Below are 27,173 nucleotides of genomic sequence, written 5' to 3' on the forward strand. Positions count from 1 at the left end.
GTGAAATTAAATTGTCATAGATCTGAAGGTGCCATTACATTTCATGCAGCCTTATTCAGTTTTGGAGGTGTTAGTTGTCATTATGGGCTTGCTATATCCCTGCTTCCCTGACTCTTCCTCCAACCTTTCAGGAGCCTGGAATTTCATCAGATGATTCTCTGAAAGAGAAGACTCAACTCACTCAAAAGACAGACTTACCTCACTCTTTTTATGCCCTTTCTTTTCGACATTGTTTCCTTCTTCCTCCAAAGAGAACTCCTTTTTTTGATTCACTCTCGAGCATTCTTGGTTTCTAAGCTGGCATTCTGCACATGCCCCCTGAATGAGGGAGCCACTCTATCAGATTCTGACTCACTCTGGTCCATAATTTTGATACTCACACCAATGCTAGGTCCCACCACAAGCACTGGTTTAGGGCTAACTCCCCATAGCTCATCATGACCCATTGACAACTAGCCAGACACCACAACCCTGAAGGGCATATGACTGCGGCTCTAGGGAGGGTGGTCAGTTTAAGTGGCTGCCAGTGACAATTTATCTCTAAACAGTGAGCTGTAAAACATAACATAGTGCTGCATCAAAGGAAACAGAGTCAAATTCCAAACCAATTTGATTTGCAACTTGGAATAAAAGCAACGTGTCTTGATTTAAATGTCAGGCCCACTGCTGAGTGATGATTTAATAACTCATATGAGGGATTCTGTCACAGCAAATTCAACACTAGAGTTGAGTGACTCACAGATAGAGTGTTAGAAATGATACAGAAGAGCACAAAAAGGAATAGGCTTTTCTCAGGGCTCATCCAGAATCTTTGCATAAAGCTAATTTGCAGTTAGAACCTCTTTTCTCCCCCTATCCTGCCACCGATCTTTCTCTTCACAGACACCCATGCATGGATATGGAGAAAATTTCTAGGTGTGATGTCATCTCCCTGCAGTATCTTCTAAGGACACAGACTTTTAACAATTCTAGCATGGAAGTAGAGTCAGTGCATTTAATCTGAAGGCAAGGAAGCGGTTAGTCTGGTGTTTCTCAAGGGACTTTAAGAACGCATCTGATCCTAATGTGATGTCTTTAGGCAGGTACTTAATTATTTTTCCCCATTTTAAGGGTTAAAGAGCTGAGACCTGGTGGAGTCAAAACATTTATTCATATGTTTATCCTGTCTCCTTACTCCCAGGGAATCAGTGCTTCCTCCTCAATACCTTGTGAGATCTCTCCCCTTGAGTTTCCCTTGCCTTCCAGGGGGTAACATACCAGAATGCTCAAGACTGACCATGCCTCGGTCCCAGTCTGCTTCCCAGGTCAAGAAGGAACCATGCATGGCCGTTCTTAAGGGAGGAAATTCCATTCTGTTGGGCTAATTTTTTAGTCATCGAAATTTATTTTGAATATAATTTAAAGTATAAATATCTGGTGTTTGTCTACATGAGGATTGCTCAGCCTAGACAATATTGATACTTTTTGGCCAGATCACTTTCTGTTGAGGAGAACTTTTTTATGTATTGTTGGATGTGTAGCAGTGTCCCTGGCCTCTGGTTAACTCTCTCTGCCTATGTCCTCCATTTACCTCCAATCTATTTGACATAGACCTTTCAGGTTAATATTTCCAAGCAATACCTCTAACTTAGTGGTTCTCAATAGAAAGCAACCTCCCCTCACACCAGGGGACATTTGGCAATGTCTGGTGACATTTTTGGTTTTCACAACTTGATGGGGAGGAAGAATAAGCTGCTATAGATATATAGTGGGTAGAAGCCAGGGTGTTACAGTGTACAGGAAAACCGCCCCCTGCCCCCGCCCTCACACCAAATAAATGTCCAACCCCAAATGTCAATAGCGCCAAGGTTGAGAAACCTTGCTCTAGCATATCGTTCCCTGCTCAGAAACTTTCCATTGTTTCACACTGCTTGTCAGAAAGATGACAGATTTCATGACCTCTCCTGATGTAGATTCAGTTTATTATTTTGTCAACTATAGCTCCTTTTTGGAAACAACTCTGAATGTTATGCTTTTTCTGAAACATGTCATGTGCTTTCTCACTCACATAACTTGGCTCACGCCAACCACTCCCTCTGCCTAGAATGCCCACTTCCCACTACTAAAGCGAAGTTGAAATGTAGCATCTACAAAGGCTTACCTGAGCTCAAATTTTCCCAGCTGCAAATAATTCCTCCTTCCCTGGATATTCCTATAGTATTTTACACATATATCTCTTAAAGCACTTATCATAGTCATACTACAATAGAAAATATGAACTGGAAGGGCTTTTAGAATTCTCTTCAGTAAATCCTTCCACTAAAAACAAAGGAAACGGAGGTCCAGAAAGGTGAAGTAATTGGCTGAAGACATTGTATATTCTCGTAAGACTTGGACTGTAGTAATTTGTGTTCTTGGTTTCATTCTCCTAGCATGGTTGAAATGGATGATCATGAACTTTGAGTTAGGTCTGGCAGTCAAATTGCAATTCTGACACTTATAAGTGGGCCAAGTCATCTACCTTTCTGAAACGCAGTTCCCTGAGCAGTAAATGGAAATAATCATGGCTATTATGAGAATTAAATGAGATTGTGTATTAAAAATGCCTAGCATATAGTTGGTACTCAATACATGTTTGTCAGATGAAAATAAGGATCAATAGTACTTTAAATAATGGGATTTAGGAATGGATGATGGTCCACAGGACTTCACTAAAAGGCGACAAGAGGTAAAATATGGCAACTCATTGCCACCTGCTCCCTACTTTCGCACCCTTCCATGGAAGGTTTCCTCAGTGAGCCATCAGACCAGCATGCAAGTTTTCTGTGGAGTAACTGAGTGCTTACAGTGGCTCTCCAAATGGTAAGGTAGTTCTTAAAAGGTCTGCTTTTTCTTTTTCTTTCACAATGCCAATGATATAATCTCTTCCTTTCCTCCAGTAGATAACAGGTAGAGTTGTGGGGAGGGATGTGGATGTAAGAGGTATTTCCCCTCTTTCTCCTTAGTTTCCTTTATGACAGCAGCCTGGGGCTTAGATGCCTTCAGAGGTCTAACAGGAATCTCTGTGAGAGGGAATTCACAAGGCACTTGGGATGGCAATAGGAGCACTTTAGTGTTGGCTCCTAGCCCAGTGATACCTGGTCTGGCTTCAGTGAGGTTTACTGGGGCCTTTCTAGCCAGTTCTTCACTCTGGAGCTGACCACTCTGTCAGCTTTCTTCCTGCCTAGGGCTTTGGGGTAATGGCATGCTATGCATTTATTCTCTTCATTCAGAGAAATGAGTCTTTCCCTGATCCCAGGGTGCATGTACCTAATAGAAATATCCTTGCTCCTCGAATGAGGGGATGACCTGACAGGCAGCTGAAGAAACAAAATGAGACTTTTGATGTCTTACCTAGACTAGATTTGGAATAAGCTGGGGAGGATGAAGTTGCTTGACAATGGGCCAACCTGAGAGCTGGCTCCTGTCTCCTCTGCCAGGTGAGTACAGGAGATTTTTGTTGGAGGGGGTTAGAAGAGAAGCTCAGGTGAGTCTATTACAACTTGACTTAGGAACCCACCTCCTTAGGGCTTACAGGTCAAGGGTCCCGTAAGAGGAAAATGCTTTTGGGTATGATGAAAAAACCTGCAGAGGGCACAGCACTGAATTGGGAGTAAAGAGACTTGGTCTGGATTTCTGCCTCTACCTCTCTGTTTCTGAGAGAGTTCCCAGGGCTATCACCAGAGCCTCATATTATGGTTTGTGAAGTAGATGCAATAAAGTCTGCAGTCTTCCTCCCAGTGATGGCAAGAAGTTGAAGGTTTTCCAGTCTCTGGAGTTTTCACTCTGTGAATTCCAAAACATCGTTCAAACCTTCCTACTTTGTGTATGTGAACCAGGGAGTCTGTGTGTGCATGAGAGTGTGTGTGTGTGTGTGTGTGTGTGTCTAGGGGGAGGAACAACAAGGCGGGGATACAGCTCTATAGGCTGCTTGTCTCTATACGTTATTCTTCAGTTTACTGTCTTCAGAGTCCACCATTGTTGTTCTTGTTTAAACTACTTTGGAGATAGTTGAGCTCCTTTCTCAAAGGAGGCTTCTCTTTCAAATTTGCTCTTTCTGAGGTTTGCACTATTTTCATAGCTGCTGTAATTGGGCTTTCACCATGATTTTGGGTGGGACCACAGGAGTTCAGGAACTTATATGACTGCCCAGGTCTATTGGTAAAGTACTATTTCCTCTGAAGGACTGTAACACTTGACACTGGTCATAAGAGGGGATAAGGGATCCATTCACCCATTCAAGTAGAGAGGAAGGATACATGGTATTGTGAGAGCCTCTGACGAGGGAAGTTGACTTAGGAAGGTCAGAGAAAACTTTACTGAAGAATTAATGATTATGTTTAGTTCTGAGGAATTATTAAACATTGACTAAGTAAAGAAAGTAGTGGAAAGTATATGCATACACGTGCACATGCAGTAAATATTTTAGGCAAAGGAAACAGAATGTACATAAGCCTTAAGGTACAAGGGATCAGGGCACATTCCAGAAAGAAATAAAATACTATATTCACTGGTTTTTCAACTTTAATTCAAAATTTAAGCCGTAGTTTTAGGTGTTAAGGGTTGAAAATGCCAATGTACTCAGCTTTGAAGTACTGTTAGGCTAAATCACACATACTGAAATGGTACCCACTGTGGATAGAGCACATGAAAGTATAATCACAAAAAGAAACAAATGCATCTGTACTATTGAGCCAACAATCTGGAAGAGAGGAAAGGACAGATAAAACTGTGAAATGTAAATCTTTCTCCCAATGTTTTGTCCAGCAGGTACATCTGTTTATGGAGTATACAGATACATTCCTGGAGGGCTACTTGGTTGAGGTGATATGAGCCCAATGCAGTGAATTAAGGGAGGGCTTCAAGCAGGTGCCAAGTTTTGGATTGTGCTCTGAGGAAGCTATAGATTGGTGAATAAGAGGAGAGAAGATGTTTCTGGCAGGATAAACAGCATGAGACATGACTTGGTGGTAGACTACTTTATTTCTGAGATGGGAAATGTGAGGATAAATTAGGCTGGCCTGAATGGGAAAGGAAAGCAGCCAAGCTTGGGGCCATCTTAGACTCTTTCTAGGACACACCAACTAATCAATTAAAAGCAGTAAAATTAAGGTTCACCAGGTACTATATGAAAATAAATAATTGGCTATTTGAATTTAGCCTTTTAAAAAATAAATTGTCATACAGATCAATCTTGACATCTTCCACTGACTGTAGTCAGGATTAACTTTCTTCAAGATTTAGAGGTTGGTGAAAGTTGCTGCCTATCTTTCTTTTCAGGGCCTTTCTGCAATTTTGTATCACTGGGACCCTACCATAATTTATGGAGTCCTGTTTGCTTAACTTTATTTTAGCAGTTAGTTACTTTGATACCTTTTAAAGTAATAGCTCTTATTTCTCTAGGCATTGACATTTTCTGAAGGATGGCTGAAAAGTCACAAATCTTTCAGACAAAGGAACCTGTCTCTGATGGAATAGCAGGTGGTGGGGTGGATGTCTTTGAGCAGGTGACCTTTCCCGTTACCTTATAAAGAGAAAACTACCTACTTCAAAGCTTGGCTTTGATTCCAATGCATATTTCTTTCCTGGGTGTTGGAAGGCTAGGTTAGGCTAGAGACATGATGTAAGAGGGAGTGGATTTTATTTTACCTGTCTAATCCCCTGATGATGCAGGCAGCCCATGTACAGTATTCTATCACTGTGGTTAAAAGTGTGGAGTTTTGAAGTCATGATGAGTCAGCATTTATATCTTTAGCACTTGCCAGCTGTGTGGTTTTCAGTTGCCTCATCTTCTGTAGCTGTGTGTGCCTCAGTTGCTTTGTCCTTTGTAAAACAGAGATAATAAGAGTACCTATCTCATATAATTACTGTAATGATCAGTGAGGTATATGTTTAAAGAGCTTAGCATAATGCTTGACATCTTATCAAGTTGTTCTTGTCATCATTGTCATTAGCATTGCCACCCATACCACCCCCAGGCTCCTACTCTAACAAAAAAATAAAATCTTACAACCTCTTGCTAAAAAGCAAAGATCAGCAGTCAGCACAGAAGGAAAGAAGAAAATAGGAAGCCCAGGGGCATTCACTGTTTCCTATTCTCACCCTAACCATAGCATCTCAAAGAGAATGTATAAAAACTATACTTTCTGGAATCATTTCTATAGTTCATTACCAAAGAGAAAATATGAAAAGACAACCCAATCCTCATTCTCTGTCCCTGTTCTCACAGGTACGTGTCGGCTTGGCTGGGCCTATTACTGTGCTGGAGGTGGAGCAGCTGCAGCCATGTTGATCTGCACCTGGCTCTCTTGCTTTGCTGGAAGAAACCCCAAGCCTGTCATATTGGTGGAGAGCATCATGAGGAATACCAATTCTTATGCTATGGAGCTTGACCATTGCCTCAAACCTTGAGCTTTGAAAGAAGATTGGAGAGGGTGGGAAATGGGAGGAGAGAGCCCTGAAAAGAGCTACTAAGGATTAGGCCATTTGTCATCTAACTGTCATTAGTGTAGCTTAGTGTTTGCATGTTTTTTAAACTAACTGTCATTCATTTTCACTTATCTTTTAGCCAGTAGGTCACTGGCTGTTTATAAAATTCATCTAGAGGAAACAATCTCAGACATTTACCCAACTGGCAAGTACCTGCTAACCCGAAGACCCAAAGTACTCCTTTATGCAAAATAGGATCCAAAGCTAAGGCTGGGTAAGAATAGCTGTGTAGGGAGGGAGCATGAGATGGGCAGGGCTGGTTCCTACCACTCCATTCACACAGTTCATTCCCAAGTATTTATTGCTACCCCCAAACATCTCTGGAGTACTACTGCTCAATTTTTGTGTCATTATCAGGAGTACACCTTGACTCTTCCTTTTTCTTCCCTGCTTTTCTTTTTCCCCACTTTTCTTTTTCCCCCTGGTTGTGGGGAAGCTTCGGGAGAGGGGGGAGGGTGACTCACAGTGGGGAAAACGTTAGTCAAGGATACTTGCATTTAGCCTGGAGCCCCTTCCTCATTATGCTTTAGAATATTCATAGGCATTCATTTTGTGTTCTGACTGGGTGATGAGCAAAAAAAATATATAGTAGCAAATATTCCCTAATCCTTTAGAGATACAGAAATGGTGTTCATCAAATGTACTGAGAATAGACTAGCATTTGTGGGGCACTCAATCAATTTAAATTCATGGTGACAGTGACAGTGACAAGGATGTTTCTGTTAGATACTTATTGAAATTTCTATCAGAGATCATTTTTATTGACTAGGAAATCCACGGTGGCCTTTTACCCCCTATAGTCACTCCTAATGTGACATAAGTTCATCTGCCTGTTTCAAAGACTGTTCGTCAAATGATCTCTCCTCCATCTGGGGCGAGTTAGCCACAAAAGAACACAGCACTGATGTCACCTAGGGCTGATGTATTTTTAGGCCTGGACTCCATCCCATCTGTGCTCAAGGTTGATGGATGGTGTAGAAGAACTTGGTGTCTCCTGGGGGCAGAGTTTGTCTCACTCCTCCCCCACCCACCCCAGTTAATTCAGGCCAGCTCTATTGTTCCATAACTACAGCTTTAGGGAATGAGGAGGGCCCGTGATTCAAAAGGCCAGCTCATCTGTTTCTATTCTTAATAATTCCAGCATGTTTTTGGTACAGCCCTACCTAGAGGGATAGAAATAGAAAAAAACTGATTTCATAAGTTACATTCCATCTCATGAGAGGTCAGAATTCTTCCATTGGCTTTACATAGGTAAGTGAATTTAAATGCTTCCCCCATCTATAGTTGATTCATTACTGAGTCACTCATTCAGAAAACATTTCTTGAGTATCTTACTGTGTGACACATTCTGTGCTAAGTTCTGGGGATAAAAGGACAAAGACAATTTCTCACCTTAAAAGGGATAGTGGTGAGGTATTGAGAGACATGTCGACAAGTACTTGTCAGTGTATTAAGTGCTAGAAAAGTGAAGAAGAATAGCTAAATGATCACAGAGAAGTCATTAAACCAACCTGGCATGAAGGGGTTCATGGGAAAGCATCCTAGCAAAGAAGATACCTAAGATGGGTCCGAAAGATGAATAGCAGGAGCTTTGTCAGCAAAGGCAAAGAGTGCACAAGACAAGTAATGATGGCAGCCAAGTCATGGAGACAGCATTAGAATGACAGATGGGTGTAAAAAGAGGTGGCAAAAGCTGAAATTGAAAAGGGAAGCAGTAGCCAGATTCCGTGGGACCTTTTACTCCATAATAAGGCATTTGAATTTTATCCTGAAGAAGGGTCATTGAAAGGGAAGTGACATGAACAAACTTGTAGCTTTCAAAGATAAGTTTGGCTAAAGTGAGGAGAATGAAAGAAAAGAAGAGGAGAACTAGAGATATTTCAATAATCTAAGTATAAAACGATCAAGGCCTGGAGGAAGGTAGTGACTGTGAGGCCGGAGAAGACAGATGAATTCGAAAGAAGATATTTAGGAAGTACGTTGTCTAATGGATATGTGTAGGTATTGGCAAGTGAAAATTTTGGGATGACCACTCTGGTATGTGAGCGACTCCTATCATCAAGATGGCAAATGCAAGATGAATAACAGGTGGTAGGGAACTGGTGATTGAATTCATTTCACGTATTATCTCCCTCATGGAACTGCATTAAGTGTTTAAGGTAAGGCCAACTTGAACATACCTCACTGGGAAGGAAGCAATGTGTTTGCAGCACCTCCTTTCTTTAAGAAAGATGACTAAGAACAGCTAAAACAAAAATGCAACTACCTTAAACCTCAATTTTATTGTGTCGACACAATAATGTAACTTTAATTTAGGAAGGCCCACGGTATAGAGAATATGTCAAATATTTGAGAAAAGGCAGATAGCTCACTTCAGAAAAGATAGTTGGATCAGTCGATCTCTCTTCTCGGGCTAGGCAACCTTCTGGATTTCTGTAGGATAGACTTTGTCAAAGTGACTGTATAAGTCAGAATCCTGCCAAGAAAAAGACGGTATACTCAAGGAGTTTAGCGGAGATGAGCTCAGTGAAAGGACAATTTATGATGGTGTGTGCCGGGTTAAGGGAACTTACCACTGATGGTGAGGCATAGAAAGAGTATGAACAGTGAGGGGCTATTATTATTACTACTCCTAACACTGAAAAGACAAAGGGGAAAAACAGTGTTATTGGCATCCAGTAAGTACTGCACATGTACAAGAGGGGCTGCCTCACAGGAGCTGTTGCTTCAGGTAGCACAATGTAGTCTCTGCCCAAATGCAGTAAGGAGGGAGAGAGGGGAATGAACACCCATATCTCACTCTCTTTCCACTCTTTGATCTCCTGCCAGTGCCCATCATTAGCCAGATCCAGCCATACAGCAGCTGGAAAAGAAGCCTGTTGCTATAGTCAGTTGAGGTCAGACTCCTTTGGCACAGAGCATGGCAGGGAAGGGTGGAGAATGAAGCTTGGGGGTATGAGGGGCCAGTGGAAAATAACATTTCAGTGAGTGCTCTTAGCCACCAGGCAATGCCATTGCCTTACGCACTGCTTCCCAGGAATTATATGCTTTGCTTTCCTCCATGGCCCAGACACCTAAACACACTATGAAGTAATTGGACCCTGGAAAGGAGACTGAAGAGGAAGGGGGTCATTTGAAATAACACTTTAAATAACTATCACCTTGCAGGAGTTAGTTGCAGGTTGAATTAAGTTGGACTGTTTTCTCCTGTTTTCCAATGAAAGGAAACTGGATTTAAAAGAGATTATTTTTTTTCTGTGAAGAAACCAGGCCTGCAGGGGCTTATATTCAAAGACGGATCTAGCCCCATGTTCAATTCAAATTTAAATTCCTCCTTGCCTGTGTCTGGTTTCTTTCCTGCCAGGCCTTGTTTTTACATAGATGTCTGATAAGACTAGGTTCTTTTCCCCATGGCCTGGAGAAAACTTTTAGAAGCAAAATCTGTGTCTTGGGCTGCTATTGTACAGAAAGGAAGGAGAGCCCATGGGTCAGGTGGAGGCTGAATGAGTGAGGTAAGAACCTAAAAGACTCTGCGGTTTGTCCCATGCCTGGCTGGCTGTCATGTTCCTTGCCTGGGCATGCAGGCTGAGTGCCTAACTATGGGCCCATTCTGACCCTGGAACCACTTAGCTCTTGGGGAGGGGGAGAGAGGTGGGAAGTGATTCTTCTGGACTAACTCACAGTCCATTTAGTATTTCATAAGAGCCCATTTTGCAAGATACTCCTTTCAGAAAATAATGTCAGATGGGCAGCAACTACCTAGTTGGCATGCTTTTGTGTCTAGAGGATTGAAATTTCTACACCTGGGCTAGCAAGTGTTAAGTCACTGGGGTGTGTCTTCGGTGGTGCTGTCTCTCTAATGTCACACCTCATTACCTCTGCTCTCAGGGGAGAAGCTGCTTTCATTCACTTACAGCTGCTAGTGACTTCCAGGCAGTGGGTTGTGCCTTGCAGGAGCGTGTGACCTGAGCCAAGATGGAAATGTTCTGGTCTCTGGGAAAGGAGTTCTGGCTTATGTAAGAGTAGATGGCAATATGAAGTCCTGGCTGGATGAGAGACAACCCTGTGAGGATGAGGGAATGAGGAAGCTTCTGGGAAGCAGAGGCTTTATACATTTGTCACATAAATTGTGCCAAGGAAAGGTCTAGCTCCTTCAATATGTGATGGGGACACTTTCTTCAGAGTCTGGCATTCGCTTTCTGTAGAAATATTCATATTAATTTAAAGTAGTTTCAAGATTGTATTTGGTCCCAAGGAAGCCTGGTGATGGGAAAAAATGGAACTTTCAAGAAAACTAATACTCAATATATTTTGTAAAGGATGGAAGGCATCCTACTTGGTGGCTTGAGGGGAAAGGTGTGCTATTTCTAGAACTCACAATCAATCTCTGGCCATACCCAGTAAAGCTTTCTTAGTAGACAGCAGACAGGGCCCCTCCAAAGAGTCATAGCCACCTTCTTGGTTAAAGAGCATTTTCTGAGCTGGAGTGGGGCTGGAGTTGAAAGATATTTATTACTGGCCTCTCTCTCAGATGTAGAGAAATGCATTTTAAGCTTCATTTTTTTCACCTGCTTCTGAGATTTGGCTCTCCCAGGGTTGATCTCTTCTCTAAACTCGTCAAACCCCCACTGAGTCCTCAAAGCTAACAGCAAATAAACAGTTGCTATGTGTGCACACAAATAATTTAGATTTTCATTATACAGAGCTGCTGATACATTAGGAGGCAGAAGTAGGGGGAGACAAAATGCTAGGTTTTGAATATGGCAACGCCATATTCTCCTTCCTTCCCCTCCAGAAATGAGGCCCAGAAAATAGTACTTGGGAGTCAGGGGGGCATCAGGGCCAGCCAGCATCCACATTGGCAAGACCCTGATGTTGGCTCCCTTTCATGTAGTATCTCTGCTACATGAAAGAGACATTAGAGGAGGTGGTAGAAACTATAGATGAGAATCAAAGCTGGTAGAAAGTTCAAGAGAGAAAAAGGGTAAATAAAGTGGTAAATATCAGAACCATTCCAGAGAAAGTGTCTCCTCCCACTGTAGCTTACTAGAATTTCATTTGGGGCAATTTGACTTTCTTTCCAAGATATCTCAGTATCTTCTGCACTAAAACATTGTCCTCCTAGGCAACACGGTAAAGTGAAGTCGGTCCAGGCTTTGGAGTCAGACAAATCAAGGTTTGAATTGCAGCTCAAACGTTTATTAGCTGTGTGTCCTTGGGCAAGGCAGTTAACTGAGCTTACTAACATTCTAAGATAACACTGGCTATTGGCTCCACAATTCTCAGCAACTATAGAAGGAGTTAATCATTCGGTGGCCTCATTCATTTTAATTTGCATTGATTATTCTAACGCAGTGATTTTTAATCCTGGTCGACATTAGAATCTGCTGGGAAGCTTTTACAAAATTTGATGCTTTTGTTTGTCCCAGTTCAACTGAGTCAGAATCTATAGATGCCACTACACCATACCACCCTCTCTTTATTTTTGCCATCATCTACTGACCTCCTAGTCATCCCTCATTCATAAGGACTTTAGCACCTGGCTCAGTCTCTTCTCTATTTTTAATTCTTTTGTCCTTTTAGAAATTTCAACATCATGTGAACCAATCTTCCAATTTACTGGCTTCTAAACACTTTGACTTCTTTACCTCCAATAATATATTTTTTCTTCCCAACCTTTTTAGCTCCCACTCTTGATATCAACAATAAACACAAATCACTAAAGTCCTGATGTCAAATCTCCCATTCCTGACCAACACTTCTTATTCTTTCATCTCATGTTTTTTAACATCCCCACTCTACCAACTATTTGACCCCATCCTAGTTACACAACTAGAGTCCCTAGTTTATCATTGTAATCACCCCTTGCATAAATGTTCCACTCTTTTCCCCTCTTTAATTCTGCCATATATTTATTTAAAAAAAAAAAAAACCCTAACCCTGGTTAAATGTAATAATTTCCCTGCTCAATGCTTACACCAAGTTCTCACCTATTTAGAGAGAAAAACTAGGTACCCTTGCACCTTTTCCTTGTCTATACTCACCCCCTTGGTGAGTTCATTCAATCCCATGGCTTTACATGTTATCTATACCCTTGCTACACAAAGGGTGGGCTATGGTCCAAAAGCATCAGTATCACATTGGGAATGTATTAGAAATTTAAAATCTTGGCTCCACTCCAGACCTACTGAATCAGAATCTGCATTTTTAACAAGATCCCTAAGTGATTCATTTGCATTAAAGTTTGAGAGGCACTGGTCTATACCAATGGTTATCATCTTTGATTGCAAACCAGAATCAGCTATGATTTGCTAGTGCCAATATCTACTTTCAGAAGCTCTAATTTAATTGGTCTAGGGTAGGGTTTGGATATATATAAATTTTGTAAGCCATCATGTGATTTCAATGTTCAGCCTAGATTGACAACCACTGACTTAAGTACTGATGACTCCCAAGTTAATATCTCTAGGCCAAACGTCTCTGAACTTCAGGCTCAAATGTTCAACTACTTATTCCATGTCTCTACTTGGATATCCGGTAGACTTGACAGAGTGTACATATCCATAACCAAGATCCAAATCTTCCAATCCTAAACCCATTCCTTGTAATCATCCCCATCTTACTAACTAAAGGGCACTATACTTACTGGGTTTTCCCTTCTACCTCCTTGGGTAGCCCTTCTCATCCTTTTTTTTGGATCATCTGCCTATGTTCAACCTCCCAGTGTTGAAATGATCCAGGGTACATAGCTCCTCTCGATATCTAGAATCTCCCCAGGTGATCTCATTTACATGCTGATGATGCTCTGATTTAAACATAGTCATGTTGCTCACATTTAACCTGTGCAACAGGAAATTATTAGTTTTCTCCTCCAACCCCACCAGCACTTCTGCCAAAACCTCGGAATAAGCTCTGATGTTTTTCCTTCCCTGGGCTGCTACCTCCAATCCATGTGCAAATCTTAACAAGTCTACTTCCAAAATATATTTGTTATCTACACACTTCTCTTATCTCTACTATTACAACCCTAAGACATTAATGACAAAAAAGTTTCAGCAAACTGAGACTAAAAAGGAATATTCTACTATGGTAACAGGTATCTAATAAGCCTCTAGCAAACATTGTACTAAAAAAAAAATTTAGGAGCATTCTAGTTTAAAATGGAAAAAAAGGACAAAGATATTTCAGCTCACAATTGCAACCAAAAATATAGGGTACCTAAGACTAAATCTTACAAAAGATGGAGAAAAATTATAAAGCAACATGGGAAAAGACAAAAAGGATTCATAAATAGGTTTCAGGAATGGAAAGACTTGAGATGTTTTTTAAAGCATGTCAGGTTTTTTTCAAAATGAATCTATAAATTCAATGCCATTCCAATAAATATTCTGTCTTTTTTTAGTGTAAGTTTACGTGCTCATCTTCACATTTGTGTTCAGATATAAAGACTTAAAGTTATAATCATTAACAAGTGTGGTAGTGACACAGAGATGAACAAATGGATAAATGGAACAGAATAGAGGATCAAGAAACAGACTCATGATTATAAGGAAACTAGATAGATATGATAGAAATAGCATTATTAACCAATGAGGAAAGGATAGACAAATCCAACAAACGATAACATTTGGGAAATGAAATTATATCCCTAAAACACTCCATTTATAAGAATCTTAATTCCAGATGGATTAATGACCTAAATGTGAAACAATTCAAACTTTGAAAAGATAACTTAGAAAAATATTGTTTTGACTTTAATATAGAAAGAAACTTCTAAAAAAGACACAAAAGGCACAGCCCATAAATTGAAAGAATGATGCACTTGACTACATTAAAATTTCAAAATGTCTGTTTAATGAAAAGGTCAGCTTGACTTTTCTGGTCCCCTTCTGTTGGGAGTGGGCCATGTGACTAGTTCTAGCTAGTGGGTTGTGAGCAGCAGTGATATGTGCCACTTCCAGGCTGAATTATTAGTATTTTCCAGTGTGAGCCCTTCCAGAGATCTCCTTTCCCTCTCCCATGGTGACACAAAATACTCTTGTTGAAAACAGCCTGGATCCTGGAGTGAGGAAACAGTCCCAGCCAACTAATAGTGCACCTGTGATCAAAAAAGATACATTTGCTACTTAAAAAAGCCTCATTAATGAACAGTATCATAAGCAAAATGAAAGGGTAAGCCTCAGACTGGGAGAAAAATATTTGTAAAGGTATAGCTAATTAAGGATTAATATGAAAACAATGTAAAGAGCCACAAATCAATAAGGAAAATCTAAATAACTCAATAAAAATAAAACACAGGCAGAGGGTATGATTGAGTAATGAACTTAGAAGGAAACTTGATAGGATGCTTAACTACCTAAACTCAGGGAAATACAAATTAAAGTAACAAGAAGATACAATTTGCATCTGTAAGTTTGGTAAAAATGTAAAAGTCCGTTTATAGCAAGTGTTGGAAAGAAATAAGAACTGTCATCATTGCTGGCTCAAATATAAATTGGCATAGACACTTTGGAGAAGAATTTGTCAATATCTTGTAAAGATGAAGATGTAGGTGTAAATGTAGTTTCTCCTTTATGAATTTGCTGTGGAGAAACTCTAGTACAACAGCAGACAAAGACATATACAATGATGACTGTCAATGTCATTGATATCTGGAATAGAAAATGTCAAATATTTACCAGTGGGAGAATAGAAAAATAAATTTGATATATTTACTTAATTAAAATGAATGACTTGGAGTCACATGTATGAATGCATCTCAAAATCATAATGTTGACTGAGTAAAGCAAGTTGCAGAATGGCTTCAGAGCATACCTTTTCCAAAAGTTTGAAAACATGTAAAACAATACTACATATTTGTTATGGAGTATATTTTTGTTCATCAAGTATTCATGCCTCCTCACACTACATCTTTTGCATCTTTTGGAAGAGTATATTTTCCCAGTCTATTGATGCCTTGGCCATGAGATTCACTTTGTCCAGTAGAATATTTGGGTAGAACTGATAATGTAAGAATTCTGAGCCAAGGCCTTAAGAAGCATCATATTTTTGTTTTGTTTCTTTGGGAGTTTCTGACCTCCACAATGAGAAGCACATATCACTTGAGACTATCCCTTCAGTTTCAAACTCAGAATGAAAATACATGAATCATTGCTGCCCCAGCTGACATAGAGACCTGGGAACAAGAGAGCAAACGCTTGTTGTTGTATGATACTAGGTTTGAAATACATGAAAAACTGAACTATGCAATGTTCATATGCCGGAACATATGTAATGTATGTGTATGTAATACAAACAGGAATAATAAACAGTAAATAATAAAATAATAAACAGTAAATTCAGGAGAGTGGTTATTTTTGAGGAAGGAAACAAGGAATCCTTATCCTTGTTTATTCTGTTTTATTTTTCTTCATAGCGCATTTATTTATTGTTTCTCTCTCCTTCCCACTAAAATGTAAATTTTACAAAACCAAGCAACGAGCCTTATTTGTTGACTGCTCTGGTGCAGGCATCCTACTGGCACACAATAGGCACTCAGTAAACATTTGTTGAAAGAATGAGACTGTTTACTCATCTGTAGTAAGGACAACACTAATGGTCATGCAGGATTTTACTGAGGGTTAAACAAGATTATACCTGGGAATATGCATCATATTGAACCTGGCATCTAAGCGCTCAATTATGTCAGTCTTTTTTCTTTTTCTTTTTCTATTCTGGATATGTGGTTTCTCTGTTGAACTATCTCAATAATGTACAGAGCACTTTGTAATGTGTAAGGTGTAGACAAGAAACTGTTTCTTAACTGTGCAATCTCTAACAAGTTATTTAACCTCTGTGTTCCTGATCTGTAGACTGAGGATAATAATACCCATCTTATATGTTGGTTAAGAGTATTAAATAGTGTAATGATATGAAGCACTTAACATGGGGCCTGACACATAGTAAATGCTCAATAAACATTAGTTATTATTACTGCTACAAAATAGACAGTTGCCTATGTGGTATCAGTTCAGGAATATTTGGCAGGCTGCTTTACTAAAATAATATCTTCCACACCAGCTTGTCATTTCCATATCTACTTTTATTACTATGGAGTTATTCTTTTGGTTTATGCCTTGTTCATTCCAGCTACTTCTTATAAGCTTCACTGGGGATATGCTCCCAATAGTTTCTTGTGCTTAATATTATGTGATATCTTATTTTCCTCTACTCCTGGACAGATGGGCAACATAAGGACCCCAGGCAAAGGTTTGGGAAGATAAGTGAAGAAACGCATTCCAGAGGCAACCTTGGGATATTTGCCCCTTTTCCTTAAGGATGGCTCTGTTCAGAATTGCCTGTAGTCATCACTCTGTGTCTCAGCAGGAGCTAACTCTCTAGCTTCTGCTCCTTATGATATAGGTGAGAGATTAGTAATCTATGATAACTGCTTTCTCTTAGGGTTCCCAAGTGTTCCATGTTCTGAGGACTATCTCCTGCTGTACTATCTTTTATGATGCATCATCTCTCCTATTTGTTGGGGACCTGCCAACTGAAACCATGCCCAAACTCACTATATAGATGCTGTTGGCAAGACTTCTTCTTGGGCCAGGGGATATTATCCTTAGCTCTCCTGATTATAAGGCTGTATTATTTAGCTCATGCCGTATTTGATGGCTTTGTACTTAGGAATCCTTGAAGTATATTTGAAAATAATTGTGATCGACATGCAAACATGGACAAAAATTTCTGAAAATGTCCATAACTTGTTGGCTTTTTAAAAAACAACCTTCTTAACATATACTTTATACATCATAAAATTTACCTGTTTTAAGCATATGATCAAGTTATTCTCAGTATATTCATAGAGTTGTGCAACCATCACCACAATCCAGTTTTGAAACATTTATGATTGGATTCTGAATGTATTGCTTATACCAATAATCAGTAATCTTGTTGGGAATCCTGGAAAATGCCTAAAATTTAACTACATTGTTTTACGGAATATGTGGCCTCCAACAAAATGATACAAATACATTTACATAGTATCAATACAATTTTACCATCAATCTTTTCATACAATTAAAAATGCATTTAATGACATATGGTGGGGGGATGTAGGAATCACGTAAAAAACTGACCAAATTGAATATTTCCATGAAGGTTAGAAACTACATTAGGATCAGTAACTGCTAACTGCCACAAAAGAAAACCAAAGTTTCATTAATCTCAACACAGCAAAAATTTATTTCACCAAGTTTAATGCAGATTGGTGGGAATTCTCTTCCAAGCAGTGACTTGGGGATTAAGGCTCCCTTCTTTCTTTCTGTGGTACCACCATCTTCATATATAGCATCTAAGACCACAAAGGGCAAAGGGAAAGATGGATGAGGAACACCAGCTCTTAACCTCCTGGACCTAGAAGTGGTACACGTCACTCCCATTGGTCAGAACTAGCTACATGGCCCCAACCTAACGGCAAGTTTGAGGAAGGTAGGTTAATGCATCAATCATTCAGTGAGCAATTTCTCAGCTATGTTGCTGTAGGGGCAAAGATGGAAAGCTTTCCCCTTCATCCTATGAAGATCCACTGAAAATGAACTGACAATAGGCAAATTAATATGTAAAAAAGGCATACAGATTTAGTTAATGTGTGTAGCACAGGGGAATCACAAAATGAATACCCCATAACCCAATGGGGTACAGAAGCATATATACCCTTCTTCTTAGAGGAAGGGAAGATGACGGTTGTTGGAGTAAATGTTTTTTAGGGGGAATGAATGGACCCAGTGTTCAGACAATGGTTAGTAAATAATTATTTTTGGGATTTGAATGGGATTTGAGAACAGACAATAGTTTGGGACAAAGTTTGTCTGGGCTCTATTGTAGGTGTGGTGTTTAATTTTCAGTTTCTTTCTCTATGACAGGAGTTTTAATCTTCTCTGGTTAATGAAATTTCAGGGAAGAGATTGAAGGCAGTTGTGTTCTTTTTTGGTGGTCCAGTTTTAAAGTAGATAAGGGGACATCAGAGAACAGCCTCATTCTGTGCTTCGGAAGAGATGGAAGATTGAGTGAAAGGGAAGCAGGGAAGGTCAGAGAATCTTTGAGGCTGCTTTTTCAGTTTAGCATGTCAAAGTGCCATACTTTGGGGTATTATTTATTGAGCCCCCAAAGTGGTCAAGCCTGTGATGCTTTATTCTTCTTTTGCTCCTTCCTCAAGCACTAAGAATGGCTGCTATATCTCACAATATTATCATTTTAAATTCTTCACTTCTAGAAATTAGATTCACTCTTGGTCATTTAAAATGTGCAGTTCTCATGTATGCCAGCAGTGAAAGTGAAATTTTTTAAAAATGAAATAAAATGTGCAGTTTCAGCTAGATTGCAATGTCATCTTTCACCAACAGGTGACACAAGTCAACATACTTGCCCTTCAGCCTGCAAAATCCTCATCTAAGATTGTTTGTTCTGCACAATAAAATGCTTATCAATTCAGTGAGATTAATTCTTTATAAAATTAATATATTTGTACCAACAGATATCATATGTTTATGAATCTTTAGATTGTCATCCATCAGTTAGCTCACTAAGTAACCAGTGATTTTAGTCATTATTTGATGACCCTTATTTAGTGTCTGTGGTAAGTGTAATGAGGGGGTCTCTTTTTTTGTCCTCTAATCTTCTTTTCCTAAATCCTTGCCATATTCAATAACATATAACAAGAACGTACTCAAGGTCAAGAACCTAGACGTGAAAACTCTCAAAAAGGTCAGAAGACATGGGTTCCAAACCTGGCTCTGCCTCTAATTAACTGTATGATGTTGGGCAAGCCTCAACCTCTCTGAGTCTCTGCTTCTTTGTCTGAAAAAAATTATAAATTTTAATATCTGCTAATGAAAATGAGTGGTTAGTGTAGCCTTCAGAAAACAACCTTGTAGCCTCTGTTGCTAGCTAACTCTCCTTTCCTGCATTCCAGGGGTGTGTTAGTCCATTCTCACACTGCTATGAAGAAATACCTGAGATAAGGTTCTGCATAGCTGGGGAGGCCTCAGAAAACTTACAATTATGGCAGAAGGCACCTCTTCAGAGGGTGGAAGGAGAGAGAATGAGTGCTGAGCAAAGGGGAAAGCCCCTTATAAAACCATCAGATCTTGTGAGAACTCACCATCATGAGAACAGTGTGAGGGGAAACTGCCCTTATGATTCAGTTATCTCCATCTGGTCCTGCCTTTGACACATGGGGATTATTACAATTCAAAGTAAGATTTGGGTGGGGACACAGAGCAAAACCATATTATTCCACTTCTGGACCCTCCCAAATCTCATGTCCTCACATTTCAAAACAATCATGCCCTTCCTACAGTCTCCCAAAGTCTTAGCTCATTCCAGCATTAACCCAAAAGTCCAAGTCCAATGTCCTATCTGAGACAAGACAAATCCTTTCCACCTATGAGCCTGTAAAATTGAAAGCAAGTTAGTTACTTCCTAGATACAATGGAGGTACAGGCATTGGGTAAATACACCCATTCCAAATGGGAGAAATTGACCAAAACAAAGGGGCTACAGGGCCCATGCAAGTCTGAAATCCAATAGAGTAGTCATTAAACCTTAAAGTTCCAAAATGATCTCCTTCGATTCCATGTCTGACATCCAGGTCATGCTGATATAAGAAGTGGGCTCCCATGGCCTTGGGCAGCTTTGCCCCTATGGCTTTTCAGAGTACAGTCCTCTTCCCAGCTGCTTTCACAGGCTAATGTTGACTGCCTATGGTTTTTCCAGGTGCATGGTGCAAGATGTCAGTAGATCTACAATCCTGGGTTCTGGAGGATGGTGGCCCTCTTCTCACAGCTCTACTAGGCAGTGCCCCAGTGGGGACTCTGTGTGGGGGCTCCAACCTCACATTGCCCTCCCATACTGCCCTAGCAGAGGTTCTCCATGAAGGCTCTGCCTATGCAGCAAACTTCTGCCTGGACATCCAGGCATTTCCATACATCCTCTGAAATCTAGGCAGAGGTTCCCAAAACTTAATTATTGACTTTTGAGTACCCACAGGCCTAACACCACATGTAAGTTGCCAAGGCATGGGGCTTGCACCCTCTAAAGCAATGGCCTGAGCTGTATCTCGACTCCTTTTAGCCATAGCACTGGAGGTGAGGGAGCTGGGACACAGGGTACCATGTCCTAAGGCTGCATAGAGCAGGGGGGCCCTGGGCCTGACACATGAAACCATTTTTCCCTCCTAGACCTCCAAGCCTGTGATGGAAGGGGCTGCTGGGAAGGTCTCTGACATGCCGTGGAGACATTTTCCCCAATGTGTTGGTGGTTGACATTTGGCTCCTCATTACTTATGCAAATTTCTGCAGCTGGCTTGAGTTTCTCCCGAGAAAATGGGTTTTTATTTTCTATCACATTGTCAGGGTGCAAATTTTCCAAACTTTTATGCTCTGCTTCCTCTTGAATGCTTTGCCGCTTATAAATTTCTTCTGCCAGATACCCTAAATCACCTCTCTCAAGTTCAAAGTTTGACAGATCTCTAGGGCAGGGGCAAAATGCTGCCAGTCTCTTTGCTAAAGCATAGCAAGAGTCACCTTTATTCCAGTTCCCAACAAGTTCCTCATCTCCACTCAGCCTGAACTTCATTGTCCATATCACTATCAGAATTTTGGTCAAAGCAATCCAATAAGTCTCTAGGAAGTTCCAAACTTTCCCACATTTTCCTGTCTTCTTCTGAGCCCTCCAAACTCTTCCAACCTCTGCCCATTACACAGTTCCAAAGTTGCTTCCACATATTCGGGTATCTTTACAGCAAGACCCTACTACCTTGGTACTAATTAACTGTATTAATCCATTCTCATGCTTCTATGAAGAAATACCCAAAACTGAGTAATTTATAAAGAAAAGAGGTTTAATTGACTCACAGTTCTGCATGGCTGGGGAGTCCTCAGGAAACTCACAATCATGGCTGAAGACACCTCTTCATCAGGTGGCAGGCGAGTGAATGAGTGCCAAGCAAAAGAGTAAGCCCCTTATAAAACCATCAGATCTTGTGAGAACTCACTCACTATGACAGGAACAGCTTGGGGTGAAACTGCCCCCATGATTAAATTTTCCCCAGCTGGTCCTGCCCTTGACACATAGGAATTATTACAATTCAAGGTGAGATCTGTGTGGGGACACAGAGTCAAACTATATCAAGGAGTTTCTTTTCTGAGATCCCTGTTCCTGAGATTCCAGTCCTTCCTTCAGTTTCTGTGGTGCTTCCCTTCAAATGTGTTTGTGGAGCTTCTGACTTAATAGGTCTACAGTGAAGCCTACGAATCTGTTTTGCAACAAGTTCTGGAGGGATTTTGGATTATTAGCCAGGTATCACTGCCAGATTATCACACTTCACTATTTAGAGTGCACAGACTATGCAAAGTTGTCCCTCAGTATCCAGGACCCCGTTGGATACCAAAACATATGGATGTTCAAGTTCATGATATAAAATGACATAGTATTTGTGTATAACATACTCATATCCTCCTGCATACTTTACATATCTCTAGATTATTTATAATACGCAATACAATATAAATACTATGTAAATAGTTGTCATACTGTGTCATTTAGGGAAAATCAAGAAGAAAAAAATTGTACCTTTTTTTTAATATTTTCAATCCATGGTTGGTTGAATCCATGAATGAAAATCACATGGATATGGGTGGCCAGCTGTACTTCTAACATCAATAGGAATTTCTGGTTCAAGGTAAATGCCAATTAAGAAAATCAAACGTACATGATCTCTATTTTGATTTCAGCTTATTGTAGATTAAAATGTAAATTGTGCTCTTACAGTTTTCATTGGTTCATTAAATTTACTTATACTTTCATATTCCCAGTCAAATTCCACAATTCTGTTTCAGCCCCCCGTCCCCAAGAATGCAAAGTGTTTTTTTTTTGTCTGACCCTTATATATTTCATCTTTCTAGGTCAAACATGCTGTCATTACTTATACAAAATTCTGATGCAGTAGCATTCCAGGTTCCTAAACCAAACTCTGAACTCTTTGGCAAACAACTTAAGAAGAAAAGTATTTCTCATTGTTATGCAAGCTTTCCTCCTCTCTTTGACACTACAGTTCCCCACAGATCTCTAAGCTCTTTCACAGTTCTGCTCTCTCAGCCAGCACCAGCCCATCTCCACACCATACTTTTAGGTCTGAGTCAGCTGGTCCTGTAGAACATTAACTCATTAACAACACAATTGTCCCTTATTTCTGAGCTCTCACCCGACTAGGGTTGTTTCAGTGAGCAAATACAATGAAGGACTTTTTTTTTTTAATTGTCATTCTTTTCACAGGGTAGTTGGGAAGCTCAAAGGAAGTCATAAAAATGTACTCTATGATAGATATAAAACATAAGTCAAATATAGAGTGGAGGTATAAATGGGTGCCATCCTCTATAATTTATTCTTCCTCCATTTATTTTAGAGAGAAAAAAACTAGAATCCTCATACACCTTAAATTTCAAGGACATTTATCATTTGCATTGCTGGCATAGTACCATCCAAACATAATCATATTTATCTTCCATCCCTATTGGGTTCTGGAGAATTATGCATATTTTCTTCTGTAAATCTTCATACCAATACAGATATTAGCCCCTACTCAACCTCATTCCCAGCTGCACCACTAACTCTAACCTATCCTGCTTTCATGTCTTCAGTCACGTGCACTATCTTCTCTTTGAATTTACATTTTAGACTGTTAGATGGGACCACAGTCAAAAGTTCATTTTATTTCTAAATGATGGAAAAGTCATGAGCATTGAGATAAATAGAAGTATTAGTATTTTCAAAGTCAACAACTCAAAGAGATTTGGGGTCCGAGGTAGCTTATGAAATGTGAAGGGCCACCACACCGTGCCCCACACTATTGAGCACTTTTGTAAAAACCAACAAACAAAAATGGTTTCTATTCTTTGGACAACCATGAAGGAAAATTTGTTCACAAAGTAGTATTCTAACATAGCTGTAAATGCAGTCACTCTTTTGTGGTTTAAGCTCAAGGACTACACTGGTTTCTGAGATGACGGGATCATTATATTTCCAGAGTGACGACAAGAAAATAAGTTGGGGGAAATTTTGACTATTGCTGGTTCCTAGATATGTACTCATTTATGGACTCACAGTTCTGCAAATCTGTGCATGGTGATAAGTGGGGGTAGAGAACCTTTGTGGGTGCACACACATATACAAGTTTCCTTTTATTACTTGTGGTAGTTAGAATTCTAAAAATATACTCCTAACCCCCAGCCAGGTGCCACTCCCTAATAAGTTGAGATATCACTCCTGTGATGACATTACATCATATGACACAGTTGACTTCCAGAAAGGAAGATTATCTCGGTAGTCCTAATCTAATCAAGGAGCCCTTAAGAGCAGAAAACTTTTTTCCAGCTGGTGTCAAAAAGGAAGGCAGAAGGAGAAGTCAGAGAGATTCAAAGCATAAGAAGGAATTAAAATGCTGTTACTGATTTCAATATGGAGGAGACCACATGACAAAGAATGTGGGTGGTCTCTCAAAGCATAGATTGGCTCCCCTGGCTGACATCCAGCAAAAAAATGGGTACTTTCAGTCTTATAACTGCATCAAACTGAATTCTACCACAACCACATGAGTTTAGAAGAGAGCTCTGGGCCTCTAGATGAGAATGGAGATCAGTCGATAGCTTGATTTTAGCCTTGTAAGACCCTGAACAGAGATTCCAGTTAAACCATGCTGCACTTTTGAACTATAGAACGATGAGCTAACAAATGAATGCTATTGTAAGCCACAAAGTGTGTAGTAATTTTTAGGCAGCAATACAAAACTAATACATTATTGAATTAGTCTTTTCCCTGGATCATGGAGCTCCTGAAACCATAGATCATGTTATCTCCATGGGAAAGTCCCACTGTCCCTCATTTAAAGTCTTGTGTTCAGGAAGTACTCCACAACTGTTATCTGTTAACAAATAAGGTCACTGAACCAGGTGCAATTGCTTAGTGTCCTCACTGACTTAGAGCATAATTGAGCTGCTTCTGTGGTTCATGGTTACTATTAAACTGCTTACTGGTCAGAAGGTGAGGGCCACACAACTAAGGGGTTCAGCTTAGGTTTTCTCTCTCCACTCTACAAAAGACAGGAAGCGTTCTTCAGACACACACGAGACTAACAGTCACATCATGTGGCCTTAAATAAGCCAGACTGGGCTTCCTCTGGGATCAGGGAGATGATATCAGAAATAAAAATAAACCACAAGGCACTTGCTGCCCTTGTTCTTGGGCTGATGAGGAGCCAGATAATGAGGTTACACATTTTAACATGATCATGAGAATGAAACAGGGCTCACTCCTCTCTCAGTTTCCATTAGGGACTTTGTCCAGAGAAAAAGCTATATTAACAGGTGCTTTACAAAATGTGGCTTCCTTCCTGTTCTCAGCAGGGAGGGCATCAGTGCCTGCTCTAATGCTTGATCATCCTTCTTTTCCACTTCTGTTCATTCCTTTTCTTCCTTTTTCCTTCCCTTTCCTCACTTCCTCTTCCTAATTTTATTTTTTGTTATTGAGCTCTTTAGTTGGGAGAGTGAGAGCCCCAGCAGCACAGAAAAAACCTCAGCCTTTCAGAGTGAGATAAATGCCCTTTATTCTTATTTGAGTTTCTCACTGCCTAGAGTGTAAGTGTAGAAAATAGAACAGTCTAACAGAAGCAGAGAGCAAGGCCTTTTTCATGGTGTTTGAAAAAGACTAGGAAAAGGTGGCAGAAAGGAGGATGAGGTGACTCTGTTCCTATCTCTCAGTAGTCACTCAGTCAACATTTCTGGAGTGCCATGACATTTACTCTCATTTCATGTCATTAAACAGGGTATGAAGTAGTTTCAGCACAAGTGTAGATTATGCACAGACATTTGCTGTCTGTTCTTGGGAGCCAAGGGAAACATAAGATTTGGTCCCTATCCTTAAGAAACTAATAGGGCTGCCAGGCAGCATAGAACCCATATATGAAAAGGACTTGTGGAAGACACAGATAGCCCCAGGATAGTGCAGAAGAACTAGAGCGATAGGGTATTGTGGCATTGGAGAAGAGTAGAAGGGATGTGATTTAGTGGAAGTGGCAGTGATGGTTATAGAGGAGCAGAGGAAGGTTTTTTTTGTGGCAGGGAATGGGGAAGGAGTGCAATGTAGTTTCATGGATGCAGGGTGAAGCTGGAATGAACATTCTTTATGCCTAGTTGTCACAGTATTCATGTTGTTATGGACCAAATTGCATCCCTTACAAATTCATATGTTGAAGTCTTAAATTCTAGTATCTCAGAATGTGAGTGTATTTTGAGATAGGGCTTTTAAAGAGGTAGTTAAGGTTAAATGAGTTCATATGGATGGGGCCCTGATCCAATATGACTGATGTCCTTATATTAATAAAAAGAAGAAGAAACACCAGGAATGTGCACACACAGAGAAAAGGCCAAGTGAGGACACAGTGAGAAGGCGGCTCTCTGGGAGTCAAGGAGAGAGGCCTCAGGAAAAGCCAAATCGGCCAACTCCTTGATCTTGGACTTCCAGCCTCCAAAACTGTGAAAAAAAAATATTTCCGTTGTTTGAATCTCCAGTCTATGGCATTATGTTGTGGCAGCATGAGCTAATACACATGTGAAAGAAGATTGTTCTCAGTGCTGAGTGGGGGTTGCTCTAAATCACTTACTCTCATAGTCAAAGCTTTTAGTGGGCTAACAGTAATGGGTGTGTCAGCACTTGAGGAGACAGGCAGGTTCTGGCAGGACTCTTAGATGGGTGACCTTCTGTAGGTCATGTTGCTTATCTGGGCCATTTTTGTCTCTTTGGTAAATTAGGAAATTAATAAGAGTGACTTGCTAATGCATAGATACAAGGTTCAAGGTGGAGATCATAATAACTTTTGTAGATTTTTCAAAATACTCATGCTCTACTGCTTTTCTCCCTGCCCCTGCTGAGAATCCCTGGTTTTTATTATCTTATTTTATTATGTTAGGAACACTTAACATGAGATCTAGCATCTTAAAACATTTTAAGTTAAGTGAAAAGAGCCAGATACAGAGCGACAACTACTGAATGATTTCACTTATATGAGGTATCTAAAATAATGAAACTCATAAAACCAAAGACTGGAATGGTCATTATTGGTGCTATTGGAATGACAATATGGGGACTTATTAATCAACAGGTATAAAGTTTCAGATAAGTAAAACGAATAAGCTCTAGAGAATCTGGCTTTTGTATTGAAGGTCATTTAAGGTCAGTCAGTCTGGTAGTCTTGCATACCCATGCATCCCTACTTCCTGTTATTGATAAGTGGCCTAGTCCTAAAAGGCAAGTACCTTCTGCTTTTTGCGTGGCTCAAGAATTTACCCCATCCTACGCTACCACCATTAAGTGCTAGCAGAGTGGTAAATGCCTCTTTTGAAGTGAGAGTTGAGGTAAACCATGAGAGTGGCAAGTTGGGGCTCTCAGAGCTGTCAGCTAGCTGAGATTGTTCAACAGGTAAGATGCAGTCTAGGAAACACCAGTGCCTTCACCTTCTGCTTTGTGTTTACTTTTAGGAAAGATGTCCCTAGCTCTGGAGGAGGTGGTATGAAATCATGAGGCTTCTCATGGTCAGAGAGAAGCCCCTGTCCTTAGCTCCCTTTGTTTCC

The 27,173-nt window shown here is 40.2% G+C and overlaps 1 protein-coding gene across 6 annotated transcripts in view; it reads left to right on the forward strand.

Annotated features, from left to right (window-relative positions):
- Positions 1-27,173, forward strand: part of LOC105490486 (LHFPL tetraspan subfamily member 1) — a 257,433-nt gene that overhangs the window by 120,678 nt on the left and 109,582 nt on the right. For 5 of the 6 annotated variants that reach the window (XM_011756199.3, XM_011756204.3, XM_071089046.1 and 2 more), the window contains one exon: positions 6,248-12,231. The exons of the other annotated variant lie outside the window; for it this stretch is intronic. In XM_011756199.3, the coding sequence (XP_011754501.1) occupies positions 6,248-6,429 (182 nt within the window). In that variant the 3' untranslated portion in view covers positions 6,430-12,231. Of the gene's footprint in view, positions 1-6,247; positions 12,232-27,173 lie in introns of those variants that run through there. 6 annotated transcript variants of the gene reach the window in all.

Source organism: Macaca nemestrina, chromosome X, assembly GCF_043159975.1.
Source record: "Macaca nemestrina isolate mMacNem1 chromosome X, mMacNem.hap1, whole genome shotgun sequence".
NCBI classification, from domain to species: domain Eukaryota; kingdom Metazoa; phylum Chordata; class Mammalia; order Primates; family Cercopithecidae; genus Macaca; species Macaca nemestrina.